Genomic DNA, 20,973 nt, shown 5'->3' with positions numbered 1-20,973 from the left:
TTTTCATGAAGTTGTTGTATCACTTACTTTGCATTTACAAGTATGTATGTTATGTGCTAACATGGTGCTGCATGGTTAGAGAATTCCTTAATATTGGCTAAAAGAAACGTTGTCCTTGTTGAACACCGACAAACAGATGAAGACATACTTTGTATACTTTAAGGTTTCCATCTTACATGCGTACAACATAAACTGGGCTCTTAGTGTGGGTGGTTTAAATAACATGATACATTATGCAAAACTATTTTATTTACAAAACAAATGGCACAGTATGACTGCACAGTAAATGCACATGTACACTCCAGACATGACATTGGAGTTTCTTCCCATAAAATCCTAAGTGATTCCAGTCAGACAGTGACAGACATCTCAGGCAAAATTCATAACGAAGATTCTCACTGAGGGAGCAAATATTGCTCAAGAGGAACAACGGTGCATTACTTTTAAGGCCATTTTAGAGGTTATGATGAGATGGACACTAGCAGCAGGTCCTTGCAAACCAATGCCACTAAAATGAATTAGAATACAGCTGGCTATAAGGTGTATGTGTGTTCTAATTGTCAGTACTTTGAAAGCACGGAATCAAAGCTTCAGAGACAAAGGAGGGGGCCCAAATAATAAAGGATTAGAAAAAAAACAAAAAAAAAAAAACAAGATTGCATCACTTTTCACCATTTAAAACAGATATGCCTCCATGTGAGCAGCTGAAGACTGCATTGCTAAGTGCAAGTCATATTTGTAAATCACACTTCTACATACATACACCAATGCAAACTGTCCATGGTCGTAATTCAAGTAACAGTTGCTATGGCAATATGTAATATAGGTAATATGGCAGAACCAGATTCCTCTGCACGGGCGCTTAACTTCTGTTATACAAGCAATTTAGATGGAGACATATATCCTTAAAAGTGAAAATGCCATGCGAGTTACCAACAACTTTATAATCAATCACCATTCAGTCTTTTAAGATCTTGAGAAACTTTTTCAGCTACTTCCGTTTGTTTGATTTAACCCAATAACAATTCAGTGCCACGTGTTGTCAAGAATTTGGCTTGGTACATAACTTGTTCTTTGAGAACACAAAGAAAGGTGGAAAACGAACAAAACCAACAACAGCAGGTAGATATAAAGTGGGTGCGGGAATGGTAACCAAACGTAAACATGAAACCATCAACCAGCCAGTTTGCTGGCCACAATTGAAGTCTTTCTCTGAGGCAGATCCTGGGGTGTTGGGATGTGCCCCCCTGTGATCTCAGCCTTCTCTGTTGGTGCTGATGGCAACTGTTTATTCTTCATTTTTGCCTTGGCCATGTTGTAGTCACCAGAGTCAAAATACTTTGGCTGGACAAAGAAGAAGATGTTGAGTTAGAATATTGTGAAACTGGTATTTGAGAAATGAAGAGTTAGCCATGTTTAGGTATGAAACGCACCCCCTTCTGAAGTCTTTTCCTCAGCAAGTCGGAGCCTCCAGGCTTGGCTCCCAGGTTTGGATACCTGGCCTTCAGTTTGGCCTCCTCAGCTTTTTCTGGACTGACTACTTTGTCCTCCATTTCCTGCAGAAACAAGAGCAGTTTACAGACGGTAAATGCTCCACTCACCTGAGAAAATACACAAGTAATTAGCGGTGAATGGGGCGGCAATAAACATTCTGATATCAATAATTACATCGTGTGTGTGGTTAAAAATAATGTTTCCATTTCAAAATAGGGAGACGCCGCCATGAGGAAAAACCTGTGTTTGCACTGACGTTGGCGTACATTAAATCCTCCGAATGATCTTAATCCACTCTAGTTAAGCAATCAACATATTTACAAGGAACATCTACGCAGCTTCCTGGCTTCGAAACAGTATTTTTAATTTTGCATTACAAATGAAGCGCAACGAGCGCATTAGCTAGTGACTTGGCGGTAGCATCATTGGTGACATTGGCCAATTGCTACAGGCTAACTAGCATGGAGCTAATCGCCTGCTAATTTAGCAGACACGACATGCTAGCTAACTAGCTAACGTTTGCTAAATTGGCAGTTCTGTTTATAGCTCCAAATTTACCTGCTGTTCCTCCAAAGTCCTAGTTCCTTCAACCTCCTCGGACATGGCGGTAGTGATTACCTGCTTTAATCGCAAAACCGCGGGTGAAAGGATAGCCGTTAAGCCAGCTCTTCTGGAGGATGAAAGGTGCTACTGGCTGCGAACGATGGAAACGAATAGGCGGGCGAGGGCAGCTGCCTGTCATGCACAGCCTGTCCAGCAACAGGTCGGTGAATCGATGCCAGAGACGCAGACGGGAAACAGACCAGGACCATCAGCCCCCAGCATGTCGCGCGCCTGACGGTGGCTTTAGGTTGTCCCCTTATGATGTATCGTGCTGTGTGATCATTTTAATATCTGAGCGGGAGGGAGCGTGCTTTTAGACTGCATCTGCATACTTCAGGGAGATGTTGCGTTATTCGTTCATGCTTTTATACTTTAAAAGTGCGGTAGGAACACTGCTATTTTCTGTAAAACGTTTATATTTAGGTGCACGTTAATTTCCAAAATTAATACAATAGAGAATATTATAGATTTCCCCTGGACTCATTGCCTCAAATCACAATATTTTTAATGGATAGGGATTTGGTCAATGATCTATATCAAATCTTTTAAATCAGTTTACATCTAGCTGCTGTCCGTGGTGTATACCTTTTGCCTTCACTTCCATATTATTAAAAGGAGGCAGAAATGTTTGATGAATGAACTTTGTGAACTTGTATTTAAATGAGTGAGTTGACAAATGATCATAGGTCAATCTTATTTTGTATGTGTTCATTCTCACGCACTTATAAGACGTTTCAGATCCTTCAGCCACAATTGACATGTAAAACCACTAGGACAAAAATGCCATTGGATTCTCATACTTCTGACAAATAAATTGTATATCCTTGTTGTGGCACTAACTTATATTGCATTTATCTATGGTTATAAGTCAATTTAATAGGAAATAAGAAACAAACAACAATTAGCCATAAGAAGTTTATATTTGCTTGTTTGCATTTTATTACACAGAACAATAGCACAACATTTTTTGACTCTCGGGTTTCACAGGAAAAAAATTGGAAGGCCTGTGGTTAAATCAATGTCCTTGTACAGATATTTAAAACTAATTGCATTACTTTATTATGAGCAATTTGGAAATTGTAATTCAAAAAAAAGAAGTACAATATAATACCAGGTCGACTTATGGATAATCACACAAACAAGATTCCTTGGGTTTAAGATTAGTTCTCTTCATCCGCCATGTCCACGTCCTCTTGTAACTTCTGCACCATTTTGGCTTCCATTTGTTTGGCCTTTCCTGTAAAAACAAGACACACAACTTTAACAATGCTGAAATCCCAGAACAGTTTTATGTCTATTCATTTAGGTCTTGAGCTGTATTTTGTTTGACAAAATTATTTTTTAATACTACATAAACTGTAAAACAGACGCATCATCTAAGTTCTTACCTGCATGTGGTGCTTTGATAAGGTGAATATTTTTCTTCACTTCGGTGATGGCCGCTTCCTTGTCCAACTGTTTGCCCTTCTTTAATCTATTCGGTGGAAACAAACAGAAAAGGTGAGGCACACATCATTTTTCAAAACCCTATAAATACCATATTCGTCAAATACAAAAGCAGTGGATTGATTTAAATTGTCAAAAGAATTATCTTCTAACGTGTATTCCTTGACCCCTGTCATGAAAAACAGTTGTGGGGTCAAGAAAAGATTGTTGTTAGAACTCATAAGGCTTCAGGAAAAGAAAACCGGTGTTTAGGGAATCCAACTTCACTTTCACTAAGCTACGTGGTTCTGATGAGACGGGGGACACATGTCAGTGACAAAGCTACAATTTACCAGAAGATGGACTACAAAAAAAGCACATCTTAGATGCCTTCGTCCATGTGTTGTTACAGTGCTGAGTCATGCAGACCACATAAACAACCAGGTTCAAAGTATTATTAACAAGGCTGCAATATAAATGAGTTATGCTACCGATCTGAGTTTCTCCGTCATGTTATGAATCGTCCCTATTTAAATGTTCCCGATGTGAGGACTGAATCATCTCCTTTCCTAAAGGACGGTCCAGTGGTTCCTATGCTAAAGGAGCTAAGTAGGGATGGATTGAAGCACCTTTCCTTAGCATTAGAGAAGTCAAACAGCTCTTATCATGGCAGCCACTTATACTACTTCTGGCTCATTTCACTCAATTAAGAGCAAATTTGACAATTCAAATCCAGCCAGTCACTGAGAGATGAACTCAAAAGTATGAATGACTTTCTCACCTGTTCATGATAAATCTTGCCTGTCGTTTCCGTCTAATTTCCTCCACTCTCTTCATGGCTTCCACTGTAGACATAGAAGTCAAACACAACCCGTCAGTTCGAAAAACAAAAAAAAATTTTTTTTTGAGAAGTAAATACGAGAAATTATTTTTACAATACCTGTTTTGTCCCACAGTCCTCTGTTATATTTAACAGGGATATTTCTACGTTTCTCAAACTCAAGGGAGTTATCCTGAAAAAGAAAAAAATGTTGGATAAGTGTGTGTGTATATAATAAATATATATAATATACAAATTTAAATCACATGAAATTTAAGAGTTCTCCATTGATATTCAACTCACCACTGTCAACTCCTTTCCTGCTGCCTTTCTGAATGCTTTGGTCCATCTTGTTTTTCTTGGGTTACGCTTCTTCTTGAAATTCCTGTGGCATTTTGATTTGCAGAATCTGAACGACTACACACATTTTGAAAGAAGAAGGGAAACTTATTATAAGCACAACATAAGAAACCAGGGCACTTTGGATATGAAAAGGTAGTTCATCTTGCTTGGATATAAAGAGTTCAGGTGTAAAAATGAGGTATGAGACATTTGATAGTAATCAGACAAAAAGTTGAAATGCTGGTTAAGGAGACGATTCGCCCAGCGGAACAGTGGACGCCATTACCCCACAGGCCGAGCAGAAGGCCCTGCTAGTTAAATGTCCGCGTGTTCACGAGCTTGCTTTATAATCAAAAGGCAGTATGGGTCAGGTATTAAGCCTCAACTCCACGTTGTTAATAACTGAACACGGATTAGATAACCATCATTTTGAATGTTAACACCGAGCGAAAATCTAAAATAAAAACATGTCGATCCCACGTGAGCGAGAACGGCACGTTATATTAGCAAGCTAATGCTAGCCAGCTAGTTACACGGCACCGCTGACAGTCAAACCAGAGCTTCAGTTACAGTTAGACGATCATTCAGGTAAAAAAAATGACCATACCTTGCAGTCGTTCCTTACGAACATCACCCCATGCCCCGGGTACACTGGTCCCGAGCAGAAGTAACATTTTTCGATACGCATTGTCACAGCAGAGATGCTGCGTGCCACCAACGGTATCAACAGGACCGCCCGGTTTCTTCTTCGTGGTTTTCCTCCTCTTTTTTTTCTTCTTCTCTTCTTGGATTCTGGCTGATGCACCACTGGGTAGAAATTGGCTGCCCCCATCTGGAAATACCAAGTTCCCATCTTTAATTTCACATTGCAGTGAAGTACATATTGCAGTAATTATAACATTGATGCAGCAATATACTTAGACGTGCGCGAACTCTCTCCTGAACTACTACAACACAGAATAGTATAACCTCTTTTTGACTTTTGACATTTGACTTGTCCTTACTATATATGAATAACATATTTCGTTAAAAAAAGTAACCATCATGAATAATTCTGAATGAAACATATTAACTGGCCAAATAGCAAAATCCAAATCATTATTCTTCATTTTGTATTTTATTTTTATTAAAGGACTGTTTTATTGTAGTTCATCACGTATGCATTAATTTAGTCTTTCTACAATTCATTCCACATATTGCAACTGTACCTTTCTGCTGATCATATGCAGATAGTTAGTGAACACACATTTCATGAATACAATTAGTATTTCATAATCTTTTATTTTCGACAATTTAATATGAAAAACAGCGTATCCTTTTTAATCTTCATAAATCCCTGTGTTTGTTTAACAATTATTCTCAAGGCTTGCACTATTGTTTATAACAAGCCGTTTGTTTATGAAACTGTATATACTGATATTCACACTATTCTTTATCACCTTAACTTTTCAATAAACAGGTTCATGAAGAGACACACACACACACACACACACACGCACAAGCACACACACTTACTCAAACCCAAGAAAACAAAGAGTGACACACAACAATTTTTCCAAGAACAATTTTATTATCTAGTATCTTGAGGGTATCAAAAATGTCTGTTGCAACATTTCACCACTTAAAATACTTTTCTTTGTTGCTAACTTTGGATTAGAAGATGTATTTTGCTATTCAAAAGCAGAAATAAAATGTAAAACATAACTTAAACATTACCATTTAAGTCTACTCTATATATCTACAATTAGCACCTGAGTTAAGTCAGCAAAATGATCTGTGAATTTCAAATGAACCTCTTATCATAATACGTTACACAGACAAGCTTTGAACTTAAAACCAGCTGCATTAAATTTAGAAATGCTTTTGTTTACAACTCCATGCTATAAAGAAAAACTAAACAAAAATGTCCAATTTAATCTACGTGGGAATCATTCAGGTAAAATCCCATTGATATAAAATACAGCAGAACAGTTTGATATCTCAAGCTTTTTCAAAATGCCCTTTTAGCAATCAAAACCATTGTAAATTATATCACATTTAAATGCAAATAATGTAAGTGGAAACCAAAGAAAATCACTAAATAACAGAGACTTCAAATTTCTTTGGTTAGGACTATTTGTATTACAAAGATATAAAACTTGATTATGTTGCTCTTCACACATAGGGTTTCTATTTTGATAGTCTGAATCCTTCATCGTCACACCTGGACAGGAAGTACAATGGAGAGAGAAAGAGAATTCTCCCCATACAGCTATATTGTTGATAGGTAACAGATGATTCTCCAAACAAAGAATAAATATCACCATCTATCCCTGCTTGGACTACATCTTTGGTCTCGTGTCAAATATTTCCACCTCTTAGCACCAAAGATCAACTGAATAAAAGCCACACCCATCTGAGGAAGGAGACAACTCTTTGGATAATAGCATCGGCATCACCGTTGCATTTAGCAATGGTCAGGAAGGCATACGGAGCACAAGCCGGGGAGACGTGCTAAAGCTTTCACCAGAATAAAGCATCGAGAACATGTCTACTGAGTAAAGCATTCAAGCCTCCATTCTATGGGAAATTTACATCATTGGCAAGAACAATATTTTTGGCAAACGCACCCTCAATGTATATTCTCTATATTTTTGGTTGCCTTAGAATATCTATTGTATTATCAAAACTCTTTGGGTAGAATCTTCCTCTTCTTTGGATCTCGTCTCTTCTATAGTATGCAAAAAGCCCTTTCGATATTAAGGCCATGTTAAAGCTTTGAGTTCAGCGCACTGGAAATGCCAAACGATATTGTATGATAAAGCTCAATTAGCTTGACAATATCTAATGCACTTGTTATTTTCACAACATCCAACATTCAAAGACAAATAATGTGAAACAAAAGCTCTTAAAACCATGGAAATTAAAGTTACAAAAATTCAATATAACCCCCCTCAATCTTTATATCAAGACATGGCAATAAAATGTCTTCACCTTGTCCCCTGAGATAATACTGCACAATATATGGTGGAAAGGAGGTAGTAATGTATACATATGAACAGAACATGGAGGTAGATAATCAGTGAAAGGGGCCCAACTTCACCCTCTGCTCCAGTGGAAAGTAATTAAATATAATGAAAATGTATCACAGCACTTTTTCTGACATTCTTTTTAACATTCATCATGGGTGAGCTTTGGTCCAGGACAGACAACGCCAAAAAAGACAAACAGGTAGAACGTTAACGAAAATGGAAATGAGATGTTGTAACAAACATTCAGACAAAATCCTGAGGTAGATCCGAAGCAAAAGCACATTTCGTCCATCGCAGCAGCTGGCGTCCTGGTCCCTGGGGCCTCAGGAAATAACCCGGTGGCTCATCTCAGGAGGCGAACGAGGTAGAAGTGGCGTAGCTCCGGCTGCTGGAGAGCAGATTTAGGGCCGGGGCGACGTCAGGAGGAGCCGACCGCTTGGGAGGTGTGCGGCGCCGGGCGGGGGCCCTCCGAGACGCCGGGGGCGGAGCGGTGGAGGGGATGCCTCAATGTCTCCTCATTCGCCACCTCAAAAGACTGTTTCAGCTGAGCGCCAGCGGGGCCGTCGTCCGACCCGAAAGACCCGGGTCTGGAGCCTCGGCTGGTCGAAGGGTTGCTGGTCTCTTCGTTGGAGTAGTTTCCGGAGTCTCCCGTCTCTCGGCTGCCCTCACTGGCTTGGGAGCTCTCTGAGTGATACGGCCCATAGATGATCTCCCGGGACGACGGTGGCAAGGGCGCCGAACCGAACTGCTCGTCATACCTCAAGACTGTTCTTCCAGCTTCGTACAAGCTCGCTCTCCTCTCAGCCTGATGGGATCGAGATGAGCAGATGCAGATTAAGTTTTTTTTTTTAAAGAGATCAGACTGACAAGAAAGCTGATTGAGCAGAATGACGATGCATCACTTACATCACTTTCAGCTGGATTCCTGATTTCCCTCTTCAGGAGCAGCCACCCCTTGCTTTGACTCTTACTGCCGATTGGACCGGCGGTATTTATGACCATATTAGCTTCACCCTGTGACAAATGAAAAACATATGAGAAACTCTCTAATGGTCCTGTTCTCTTTTGAACATTGGACATGCGTTGAATGAAGAATCACCGTCACACAACCGCTGTTTCTGTCTGTTCGGCTCACCTTGGTATCTAGAAAGTGGTGACTTATCATGGGGACGAGGGCCTCAACATTCTCTCTGTGGAGTTCATTGGCCATGGAGAAAGCAGCAGGGGGACCATCAGCAGCGCCCCCGGCCGTGACCTTGTGACTGGAGGGTTTTCTACAATTTATACAAAGGTAATAATGTAAACAAATGTCTGAATAAAAACAATGTTGATGTTTAATAAAACGCAGTTTCTTTTACTACTGCAAATGATCATGATCCGTACCTTGGTCTTCCCTTACTGATGAGGATTAAGGCACACATAACTATACAGGCCAAGGCGATGCTCACGCCGACAATGATCCCTGTCATAGACCTCTGGTCTATGTGGTAGACACCATCGGACAGGACTGGAGGATAAACAGCAATTACCAACAATTATTTAGAGAAAATACAGGAGGAGAGATGTTTTGGTGAATAATGAATAGGTGTTGCCAGGTGCTGATGACCAATGCCTCCTGCAGGATTGTTTCTTCCATTCAATCTCCACAGACCAGTTTTACTAATGATTATGAATCAATACTCAAAAAGTGCAAAATGCATCAGCTGACAGTAAAAAGGCGTTTTATCAGCACAGGACACATATACTTCCTGAACCTTGACTTATTTAAAGCCTCTTAATAAAATGAAGCCTGATGAGAGGCTTGAAGTAGTATAAAAACACTATTATTATATTGTGAACATACATTTCAAGCTGAGAATTCAAACATCAGAGTATATCTTTTATAAAATGATAAACTGCTTGCCAGCTTCATTCAACCAATTAATCGACTCATATGAGGGACTTTCATGCTGACCTGCTGTATCTGGGGAGCTGTCAGAGTGCCTGGGGTTCTTGCTGCGGTGGTTGTTTCCCCACTTCAGCGCCAGCTCCACGACGTTCGAGAAAGGCCCCTGCCCGACCTGGTTGGAGGCAGATATTTTCACCAGGTAAACGTTCCCGGCCTCCAGCTTCTCCAGCAGGGCCATCGTGTGGGTCCCTGTGAACAAAAGCAGGATTAGAAGCACAGAACACAGAAACAGGTGCTCTTAATGTTGCACGAATAGCTCATTTTACAGCTCCATGTGCCCCTGACAGGTCTATCACATCTCACCCTCCCTCTGCAGTATTTGCCAGCGTCCCGCCATCCAGGCTCTCTGGGAAGCGTAAAGGATGGTATAGCGTGTGACCACCACATTGGGTTCCTGGGGCTCCTTCCAGGACACCAGAGCAGTGTCCTCCTCGATCAGACTTACACGCACCGCTGTGGGTGGTTGGCGAGGTGCTGCACAGAGAAATCACATCCACAATAAACAACACGCGCTAAAAAAAAAAATGTGGGGAGAAATATGCAACTATTATCGCACCCTCCCCCTGTCCTCCCCCACACACACACATACAGCAGCATACAGTAGTTTACATCATTACCTGCAGGCAGAGTCTGATAATAAACAACAGAACTCCAGGGACTCGACATCTGGTCCGCATGAAGACGCACGACAAACTCATAGCGAGTGTTTGGATCCAGATTCTGAACCATCACGCTCTGTCGGGTTCTGTGGGCGGACAACACGATACATTATGTGCATTTGACAGACAGTAACCCAGAGCTACTGCAGTGTTAGTCCGGATGGCTGAACTATCATTACAAACAGCAAATGATTTTAATTCCAAGGACACAAACACTCTTCATCCCTTTGTGGGGTTCTCAGCTTACGTTTGCAAGTAGCGTATGGCGGAGGCGTTGTGGGTGCCCACGGGCGTACAACGCATTGTGTAGCTGACGGCCTTTCCAGAGGGGGAAGCAGGACGGCTCCAGCTCAAAGAAACCGCCGATGAACCGTTGGCCAAGACGGTCACATGATGTGGAGGCGGAGGAGCTGCCGCCATTTGGTCTCTAGCCGCTGAACAAGGACGATCAAAAGCAATATTTTCATCACATTTGCGAATTAGAGAAAAAGTCCATTTTCAAGCTGTATGACTTTTGAAAGAAACTCATGAGAAGCGTACTTACACAAACATCCCGGGGTGCTTATTGTTTGGTCTGTCTGATAGCCATCTCCAGCTTGACTGACAGCCAGAATTTTGACATGATACTTTCTTCTTGGGTCTAAAAGACAAATAACACATTTTTAGCCATTTCTACCCGTGTTGCTTAAACTAAAATTGTCCAAAAACGGGTCGGTCAAACTGACATTACAATAAAGGCATAGAGCACCTTTTTTTCAAATGAATAGATGAAAAGGGGACAATAATTTACAGAAATCTAAATAATCACAAAGAAATATACATTTTCTTTTCCTTTTGAAAGCCTATAGGAAACTATTATACCCTGTTGGTACTAAGTAATCTAACTAACAAATACAAAAAAGTTGAAGATTGTTATATTGTTAAGTTTGAGCTAAAAGATTAGCTCAAACGTAGTTTGAAACGTGAGCGTTAAGAATTGTTTACGCCTCTGGTGTGAAAGGTCAGCCAATGGCTATTGACCAGTGAAGGCGATGTGTCCAGGCCTGCTGGGGGGGCTGGGACAGGGGCAGCCTTCAGCTGCTGGGATCCTAGGCCCATGGGACCGGGGGAGGTGGGGGTCACCAGGTCAGGCCCAGATAGAACAGAAGGGCGCAGGACTGTGGGAGAGGAGCTGGGCCCCTTTTGTCCCCCCTTTCACGTCTTTCCTACTGGCCTCGCGTCACAGCCTTCAACTTGGAGCAGCGCAGAAAGAAACGTGGCTCCAAAACTCACAGGTATTGAAATCAGTGATGTAGAACCCAGCTTGAGTGGTTATCAAGGAAGTGTTTAAAAAAAAAGACTAAATGAAGTACAGATTAAGCTAGATATTACCACAAAAACCTTTGAATCAAAAACAGTTTCTAATAATCTACCAATTGTTATTTCAACTTTTTGTGGATAGGAACTGCTTCGAAACTTCACTGTGCTAAAAGACTTACATCAGACAAAACGTAACCGTCTTAATGGCCCTGGTTCATGTTTCATTTGGACAGCTAGGGGCTATTGATATGGCCAGCACAGATGGGGGCAGGGTCCTAATCGAGGACTGCTGTCTCATGGCTAAAGGTCAGTGGCTCTGTCCAGCTTTGGCCGGTCCCAGGGTTCTTTGTTTGTTTGTTTCAGTGTCCTGCTAAAGGGGGCAGTGGGCTCGGTCTGGCCCCCCGGATAGAACACAATGGCCAGGGGTAATTATGCAACCCTGCTGGATGGGAAACGGTGGTGGGAGGGACATCTGGATCCTGACCTCTAACCCTGGGAGCCTGCTCTCACACAATACTGCAGCCAGACTGGAGGGGGCTACTGGTTAGGGGAGAGGGGTCAGCCCATATTGATCAGGACAGAGGGTGAAATGCAAATATGGCTTCCAACTGACCATTTAATTAAATTGGGACCAAATTGAGTAAGAACGCATCAGTCACTCTCTGTGGTCTCCAAACCAAATGTACAGGTCTAAATTGGTCAAAAACACCAAACATACAACCTATATATTTCTCATCCATCTCACAAACAGTTGGCTACGTCCAGACCGTCACTCACCAAGGCCACTGATGGTGTAGGTGTAGGTTTGAGCCTGCAGCTGGATGATGGGCTGCTCCGGTTGGCCTTCCTCATGGTAACACAGCCGGTAACCCTGGACAACCACAGATTGTGGGGAGGTTTGCCAGCGGGCCACAATGGAGGTGCAGTTAAGCGGCTCAAGTTGAAGAGTAGGGGCTGAAGGCACTGTGGGACAGAGGCATTGGGAATGTTATCAATGTTTAAAAATAAATATTGCTAAATTAAAAAATAACCGGGCATTGGGTACTGAGAAAAGGATGGATGGACGGAGGAAAGGATGAGAAAAGGATGGATGGACGGAGGATCATCTCATTAAGACAATGGTTTGGGTCTGACCTAGTTATTCTCTAAGCTCCATATTGGAAGAACATTAGATTTTGGGAGAATGTTCTTTCATCAGTATTCAATTTTTAGATCTGGCTCTCAAATGAAAAGTATAATGAAATTGGCTTTGCTGCTCTTCATCACCTAAATATATAACCAAACTTTTGATAACAAACTGTCCAGCCAGGGTGGACAAACAGCCTCCCTCAACACACCAGGCCATGAAAAGGCTTTCTTTCCCCCACATAGATGCCTGAGGCCCTCTCTTTATGACCCGTGACTGAGGCCACTCTAACATCACTGACAGCGAAGGGCAAAGGTTCCTGGGTAACCAACACAAAGAGTGTGGGACAAAGCTACAAGAGCAAACTCTACTCCTCTGCGTGAGCTCCAGTGATCTTCCTGGTATTCTAAGAGCAGCAAAACAGCGACTCAACAAAAGAAAAGCATAACCTGTTACAATTTTGGCCCCACCTTATTGGTTCCTGTCACTATAGCAACCTGTTGTTTGCTTCTTACCATGCTTAAGATGCCCAATTTTAACCGGTACGAATAAATTCAATTATCCACAAAACTGCGGAAATGTAAGTAAACCAAGCTGCTCTGTGCAACCCGGAGACATTTCTGTCTCTACCTTCCTGCCGGTTTACCTTTGCTGCTGGAGGTCTTGGGCGTGCGGTGCGAGGTCCACGAGGAGGGCTCGCACCAGCCCACACGCGTGGCTGCGGCCATACGGAGCAGGTAGATGGTGTCAGGCTGCAGGCCCTCCAGCAGATATTCGGTGCTGTTCTGCGGCAGCTCCACAGACGTGACAGCGCCGTACGCTGCCGTGCGATAGGACAGTCTGTATGCGGACAAGCGGCCCCGGCTCACCTTGGCGGGCAGCGGCTGCCAATTCAACTTAATGTCTGTGGCGCTCTGGCTGACCAGACTCAGCTCCGGGGTACGCAAAGGCACTGTGGATGGACATGGAAATTAAAAAAAGAAATACATGACTGTGAAGTGGTGATGGACGTCTTCAGATAACAAACGTGAAACAACCAAACTGTCATGTATCGTTATATCTATAAATTAGCGGTTCAAACATCAGAATACCCATCCCCCTTGTTTCCACTCGAAATGTGCTCTGCACACACATCCCTAGCAAGCATGTTAGCTTAACTGCCAGAGTGATTTATTGCAAGGAATGTTGGGAGACTCAATGCTCAATGCTTACCATCCTCCAGGGTATGCTGACTAACTTGATCTGACATACGACTGGCTCCCATCGGCATGTAAGCCACGACGTAAAAGGTGTAGTTTCGTGCTGGCTCAAGGTCATCGATGATATAACTGGTTGTGTCGTTGCCAATAACAACTTGGTATTCTTCGTTGTTTAAACCTGACATGGAACAGATCATAAAGTGGGTTAGGAAAAAGGTATGGATTGTTCATGGTGGATGGTGCCTTTCTGATTGCCGCCACTGAACTTCCTGCAGGACTCTTACAGCGAACCCAATTAAACATTTACAAACGTGCCTACTACAAAGGTAGATGTATCTTAACAAAGTTACTTAACTGTTACGTTTATGCTTTAGGTGAAATGCTTCTGGTTTGCATTTAAGTAAAAAAAACACCCTGTCCCTTTAACTGCGCGCAGAATGAGCGTGGGGAGTGGACAATGGTCAGGCTTAACCCGTTGTTATGTCAGTGAAGCTGCCATTCTGAGTCCTCCTTGACCTCTGCTCTGTGCAGCAACAACAGATGGCCTTCACCGTGGAAGCGTGAGATAGCTTATGGTGGGTTTCCCTGATTGCATCTCATCACACTTTTCACAACTCCCAGTTGAGTATGAATGAATAAAACTTTGAACACAAGTGTGGGTTTATTTCTTTAGTCTTACCTTCCGCCTTCATGTAGTGGATGGAGTAGGCAATGACTTTGTCTGCATTGTAGAGCGGTCTCTCCCAGGCCAGTAAGATAGCAGAGCTAGAGATGGTTTCAGCACGGATATCTCTTGGTGCACTGGGTCGGTCCTCTGACATGACTACTATAAGGCGAGCCAAGGACAGCACAGAACCCTGTTCACTCTCTGCCATGCACTGATAGATGGCATCGTCTTCGGGGATGATTTGGGTAATCACCAATTTACTGTGAGGAAATGAAACAAAATATCAACAATCAGTACCAATCGCGTTAAATTCAATCATAACCGATAATTTTCACGGCCATTTGTTTGTTTTAAATGTAATACCTGTTGTACATCTTAACCCTCCCATTTAAGTGAACCTCTTCTCCATTCTTTAGCCACGTGATGCGCGGCGGGGGCACTCCCTCGGCCCGGCACATAAACCGGGCAGTGCCTGCTCTTGGACGGGTCTGGCTCTCGGGCCTCTCCTCAATGGATGGCGGCACTAAAGCAGAGGCGTACGAGAAAAGTGATGAAAAAACAAGAAAGGGGGCATGGACGTATTATAAAATGAGTTCCAACGCTTCTGTTTAAAAATCAGATGAAATGTGAGAAACAATGAGAACCAGTTGTTGTGTAACTACTTCCAAGTTTACTCTACCTTGAACTGTGAGGTTGGCTGCAGCAATGGTGTAGTTGCGGGTCCGAGGTGTGGTGGCCCTGCAGAGGTAGACTCCGCTGTGTTTGGAATTGACATCAGTAATGACAAGGTTTCCATTGCCCAGCACCTTGGCGTTGTACACATCAATGGGTTTACTGTCCGCACGGCTCCAGGAGATGATGGGCCAGGGGTTGCCTGTGGCCGCACACTCCATAACCACCGTTTCGCGAAGAGAAACGGTGACATTCTGAGGTCCTGCAATGATTCTGGGCCTCTGACGTGGTTTAGGGGCTATATCTTTACAAGAAAGGGAGAAAAAAAAATCAAAATCAATTCCCCATATAACACGATGGCTTAGTACTTGTTTCTAAAACCGCAGTCCTACAGTCTCTGTACCTTGGTTCACTGTCAGCTCGGCCTCTCTACTCTTCAAACGGCTGCCGATGTTAGTTGCCACACATCGATACTGTCCAGCATCCTCCAGTTGTACATTGTAGATCTGAAGGACTCCATTGGGCAAAACGGTTATTCTGGGAACATGCAACGGAAACGTTAGAGTCACACTGGGAGGTACATGTTGAATATAAACAGAATTCGGGAGCAGCTTCTGGATTACAAATACAAGCTTGTCCACACAACAAGCTGATTATACGATGGTGACTTAAATGACTCGAGGCGAGTCAACAGCTACCTGTCTGTCTGTAGTGGTAATGTTATTTGGTTGAGCTCCCAGGTGATTGTTGCAGGAGGGCTAGAGGTGACAGCACAGGAGAATCGTGCCAATGAGCCCTCGGTCGCCTCCATTGGTACAGGATGCAAGACAAACTCTGAGATGCCTGTGGGAGAAAAAAGGATCAATCAAGGGCAAAATATCAGTGGCAGAACATTTTAATTGTAACTTAATTTATTGGCCTATGGTGAAACCAATTCGCAGTTGTTTTAGTAGTTGGCTAATTATTTAAATATTCTAATATGATTCCTCACAGTCATTTGTTTTGCCATTTTTTTGTGTTTGTCACTAAATATAGCATATTCTGTCAATATCTGGTATGGCATCATACATTATGCATGCGAAGCCCTGACTTTGATGGATGTTAACTGATTGTATGAAATTAATTGATCTTTTGCAGACACCATGAGTTTGGTTTTGTGCAGATGAGCTATCAGGTCCCAAACTGACCAGCTGATCCATTCAATGGATCAATTGAAGAATGACAGTGAAGGATGCATTGTTAAAGAGTTTTTTTAAGCAATACCCTTTGCACAAGAAGGATTGCATGCTTTCACTTTTTTGCAGAAATCAGGGATGTTCTGATTCCACACAGCGGGAAAAATGCCACGTTGTCATATATTGTCACATGTAAATGTTAGGCATAAAACCTGCTGTCTGTAGGAACGGATTAGGTGCAAGATGAAGTTGCTGAGTCACATTCTGTGGATGTGTATTCAAAGAGCCTTTCAATAATCACCATAAGTAACAACCCCCGGGCTGCATTTGTCTCCAGAATACTCTGTGAGATATGACCAATGGCCTTTATTCATTAAGGTGGTAACTCTCTCCCTCCCCCCTCCCACACAGGAAGGAAGTCAATATCATGTTAAAGAAAATCAATACCCAGTTCCCCCACTGAAGCTCCACATTTAAATCCTCAGCCTTGGGACAACAAATTTAAAGAGCAATCCATTAATTTGAGACCTTTATCATCAATATAACACAAAGAAACTGGAAACCGTGCACATGGGAAGTGCATTAGGGAATAAGCCTAAACCAGGGAAATTGTTTGTGAACAATTCCTCCGAAATGTCAGTCGCTTTGCTAAGCGTTCATACATTACAACCACATCCCATGTAATCCATGCAGGTATGTTGGTCCCTTTAGCCGCCTGGTGATATATGACAATATGATGTTTTCTCTTCACGGGGAGATAAGCGTCTTCACTCGTGTTGGGTTCTGTGATGCAGATGGTGGGTGTGGCCTGCACGGACTGATCTGCTAACATGGTCACCTCTGTTGTAAAGAACAAATCAATTTCTAGGTCAAGAAGCACAAAGGTTTCCCTAAAAAGGTCAAAGTTTGATTCAACCCACCCCGTCCATTTATCTCCAACCCAAACTCTGGGCTAGATCGAAGTCATTTTACCATTAGTCGGCAAAAGAGGATCTAGTTGTCTGAATGTTGTTGGACTCCGTGGTAGTGTTACGTTATAGATAAAAAGCACATGTGTACTTATTCTGAGGATATTGTAAGAAATATATGACAGAAAGCTCACACCTCTGCCATTCCAAGAGGTGCTGAAACACTGAAAAGGAAAATAACCTAACCTCCTGGATGCAAACATGTTTTTGGAAGGATCCTCTCTTTTTTCTGGAATATGAGGACCGTTTAATCACATGACAAACTGGGCTTTCTTCAACAAAATGGCTCTGCGTGACAGGGCAACAGAGGGACTGATCCACTGAAAGGCATTGTGGGCTGGGAGAGGGAACAACAGGGCAGCCCAGCCATAGGAGGCCTATGACATCACAAAGGCTTTCCCTGCTGACCCATGACCCCCAGGACCTGCGGACAGAAGGGGAGCACAGAGGAGGCCCATCCTCCACTCCACACTGCCTACAGCTGATCAGAAAACCTTTAACCCATTCCCTGACAAAGGCTGGGTGCCAGGCCAAACTTGAGTTTTAGAAAAAGAAAATGATGTGGACATCCCTTTTTTTTTTGTTGCTCTAATAATAATAATACAATTGGTTGATAACAATAGCAACACAATTGTCAGAGCAGACTTGGTGTGTTTATAAGCCTGTTAAATGTGTTTCTCATTATTTATTATTATAATATCTGTGTGGTAAAAGTTTTGTACTGTCAAGTACTGGGACATATTGCCCCAAACTTTCCAGCCTCAGCGTCAGTATCAAAATCAGTATATTTCAGAGGGTCACCCTGGTTTCCATGACACTAGTCAAGGGATGACCCCTAAGACCCGTGAAAAGCCTCAATGGTAGACCAGGCCCATTGAATAGACCCAGCTGGCCTGTCAACTCATATGTGGACAAACAAATGCCCTGAAAAACTACCCTTTTCTTCTGGGGCGGTCAGGGTGACTCCAAACAAAGGCTAAAAGCCAAGTGGCCTTTGGGAGATTCCTCTGTGTAGCAGACCATTCAGCAAATACACAGAGCCACAGACTGCACCAACAATGCAATCCCACTAACACAAGAAGAGAGAAGGCTAATTTCTGGCTAGTTTCCTGGGTACTTTTATAAGTAAGTGTTGTGTTTTCTCCAAACAGGGAACAGAGAGTGTACACAGACTTAGAGCTGCCTGTTTATAGAGTATTTACGAGCTTTTAGATTGACTCTCCATCTACCTTTTACTGTCTCCTAAAATGACCCAATAACTGGACCGACAGCTTTAAACTCAAGCATGACTAAGCCTGAACAACTTCAAAAAACATTAAAGATCAGACTTTAGAGGTTCGTCCTCAGTGAAGAAAAAGAGAGTGGGGGACATCTGCTTCCCATCTCCAAGTTAACAACCCATGAACCTGCCATCATGATGCCTGGGTGTTGACACCACTGTGGATACAACCATCAAGTATAAACCGGCGTTCCAACACTTGAACAGGAATAAGGTCCACGATAGCAGCTCCATACTTACTTGCGATAGTCACACGTGATCTTTGGCTTAGGATAGCTCCATATTTGTTCTGGGAGAGGCACTGGTAGAATCCTTCATCCGAATCCTCCTCGGTATGCTTTATCTTTGGTATGTACAAGGAGCCGTTGGGCAGGAACTGTATGTGCTCACTTTGTGCCAACTTAGCTCCATTCTTCAGCCACTTGATGGTGACCGGAGGCAGCCCGTGGGCCTGACAGTCCAAGACCGCAGGGCGCTTTGGAAGAAAGGTAGCATCACTGGGCTCTGTGATGAAGGACAACTCGCTGAAACACACAACACCTGGAGGAAAAGAATGGGCCCATCAGTAAAGAGTTGGATGTTTTTTTCTGAGTAACTGTAAAATCACAGATAATAGATGTCATTTTACAGCAAAATGAAATTGATGTAATAAAACACGTTTTGAAACAGCACACTTCACGGAGTTGTCGACCTTAGTTTCTTAGCATGACCATGAAGCAGCTGTAATGGTGGTTACCATCGATGTATGATGTGCGAACAGAATAAAAAAAACCACATGATTTATCTGTCAGCAATCGTGATGTAACGTTAAAGTATGCATGGTGTTTTAATATTCCCTTTCGTTAATATTAGAGATGAAGTTCGTCAGCATTGCTTGATATTAGAAACTATTAGAATGACCGGTCCTGTAATCTCACCCGATTCAATGTTCAGAAAACAACGCTGTCTTTACACTAAATAGTTGTATATGTCTGGTCGCAACAATAACATTAAGCCAACACCGTACACGCATTTAACGCTGAGCGCGTTGTGCCATTAAACAGTGAATCGCGGGTATTAACCACGATAACATCAGCAACAACAACAACAACAACAACAACAAAACGACAAACTTACTTGCTGAAGGCAGGAGCAGAACAATAAACAGCCAGTGCTGGAAGAACTTCATCTTAAACTTCGCCATTTATCCGGATTTGTGTGTCATTTTTCTGCCACCGCGACCGGCCGCTGCGCTGCGTGCTGGGCACTGAAAGCACTGAGAGCCCCGCAGCAACGAGGGCTCCGCGGGGGACGTGTGGGGGGGCTGCTTCTGACGCATGCGCAGACGACAGGCAAGAAGCAAAGCGCGTCTTAAACGACTGAGGTCCGGGGAACGCAGGGGCCTTCAGGTGGAACTGACGTGAAAGAGCTTTGGTTTTCTCGAGTTAGTGCAATTTGTCCCTATTTCTCAAAAGCTCTAACTTTATTATTGTGATTCTCTTTCTGCATGTTGCTAACACGTCTACTTTTTTCTGTATACTTTGTATTTGTGTCTCTTCTGTTGGTCAACTGTCCCTTACGTTTGGGCATTTTCTCCCTTGTACAGGTTTTTTAGCCGTTTTCCTTCTGAACAAAAGGAGGAATGATGTAGGCTTTTTAATTCACAAGACTTATCTTGGGTTGGTCAGACCGTTTTTGTTTCTTTCAGTCAAGTTATTGACAATAAAGTTGAAAAGCATTTACATTTAAAGCTCTAATTCGGTCCATACATCACTATACAGTAAATGCCATACTACAAATGATCACCAATGCCGATTTCCCATTTTGCAACTTAGCTGTGAGAGATTTTATCATATGTTCTACAACCCAAGAGGAACATAGTGAAGTATCAGTTACAAAAGGCCACTGGTAATAAGGTCATCCTGAACAGCATCTGCTTCTACCAGAAAAGCTGGTAATTATGAGGAGATATTGATGACTGCAAGTCAGCCATCTAATGAATTCAGATATTGATCCAGAGACCGGGCCTTTTGACAATGGCCCTCCCGTCTCGCAGCCCTCATTCAATAGCAACACAATGGGCTGCAGCTGTGAGATCAGCCGTGCTGTGTCAGCAAAACGCACATCCATTGATACAGGTAAATGTAGCCATCGCATTCAGGGTGGAAACTGTGCTGTGCTTTCCAATAGGTATTAAATAACTTGTATTCTTAAATGTCTATAGCTTGTCATTTAACGATTGTAAGGAATTATTGGCATAAACATGCACCTCTCACTCCAATATCCAATCAAATGAGAAGACGGTAG

The 20,973-nt window shown here is 42.7% G+C and overlaps 3 protein-coding genes across 4 annotated transcripts; all 3 read right to left on the bottom strand.

Moving 5' to 3' along the window:
• Positions 1-231: 231 nt before the first annotated feature.
• On the bottom strand, positions 232-2,390 carry LOC120808713 (cAMP-regulated phosphoprotein 19). 2 transcript variants are annotated; one of them, XM_040161797.2, is made up of 3 exons: positions 2,053-2,390; positions 1,434-1,556; positions 232-1,344 (listed from the first exon to the last, which is right to left on the bottom strand). In XM_040161797.2, exons 1-3 carry the CDS (start codon positions 2,095-2,097, stop codon positions 1,174-1,176), a joined length of 339 nt encoding a protein of 112 aa, XP_040017731.1. In that variant the 5' UTR covers positions 2,098-2,390; the 3' UTR covers positions 232-1,173. The 2 variants fall into 2 exon arrangements, with proteins under 2 accessions (XP_040017731.1, XP_040017732.1); XM_040161798.2 differs by having other exon boundaries at positions 2,113-2,253.
• Positions 2,391-2,998: 608 nt separating this feature from the next.
• Positions 2,999-5,629, bottom strand: rsl24d1 (ribosomal L24 domain containing 1). Its single transcript, XM_040161795.2, has 7 exons — positions 5,602-5,629; positions 5,292-5,516; positions 4,646-4,759; positions 4,463-4,535; positions 4,304-4,367; positions 3,486-3,571; positions 2,999-3,334 (listed from the first exon to the last, which is right to left on the bottom strand). Exons 2-7 carry the CDS (start codon positions 5,514-5,516, stop codon positions 3,258-3,260), a joined length of 639 nt encoding a protein of 212 aa, XP_040017729.2. The 5' UTR covers positions 5,602-5,629; the 3' UTR covers positions 2,999-3,257.
• Positions 5,630-6,234: 605 nt separating this feature from the next.
• On the bottom strand, positions 6,235-19,954 carry LOC120808669 (protogenin B). Its single transcript, XM_040161707.2, has 19 exons — positions 19,804-19,954; positions 18,928-19,227; positions 15,964-16,108; positions 15,669-15,802; positions 15,273-15,569; positions 14,957-15,116; positions 14,606-14,853; positions 13,940-14,104; positions 13,374-13,679; positions 12,379-12,564; positions 10,847-10,942; positions 10,550-10,736; positions 10,261-10,388; positions 9,947-10,117; positions 9,650-9,832; positions 9,079-9,202; positions 8,831-8,969; positions 8,602-8,709; positions 6,235-8,500 (listed from the first exon to the last, which is right to left on the bottom strand). Exons 1-19 carry the CDS (start codon positions 19,868-19,870, stop codon positions 8,114-8,116), a joined length of 3,531 nt encoding a protein of 1,176 aa, XP_040017641.2. The 5' UTR covers positions 19,871-19,954; the 3' UTR covers positions 6,235-8,113.
• Positions 19,955-20,973: the final 1,019 nt, after the last annotated feature.

The sequence above is a fragment of the Gasterosteus aculeatus genome, chromosome X (genome assembly GCF_964276395.1).
Source record: "Gasterosteus aculeatus chromosome X, fGasAcu3.hap1.1, whole genome shotgun sequence".
NCBI classification, from domain to species: domain Eukaryota; kingdom Metazoa; phylum Chordata; class Actinopteri; order Perciformes; family Gasterosteidae; genus Gasterosteus; species Gasterosteus aculeatus.
Note: the sequence above shows the minus strand (reverse complement) of the source record. Positions and strands in the feature narration are given on the sequence as shown.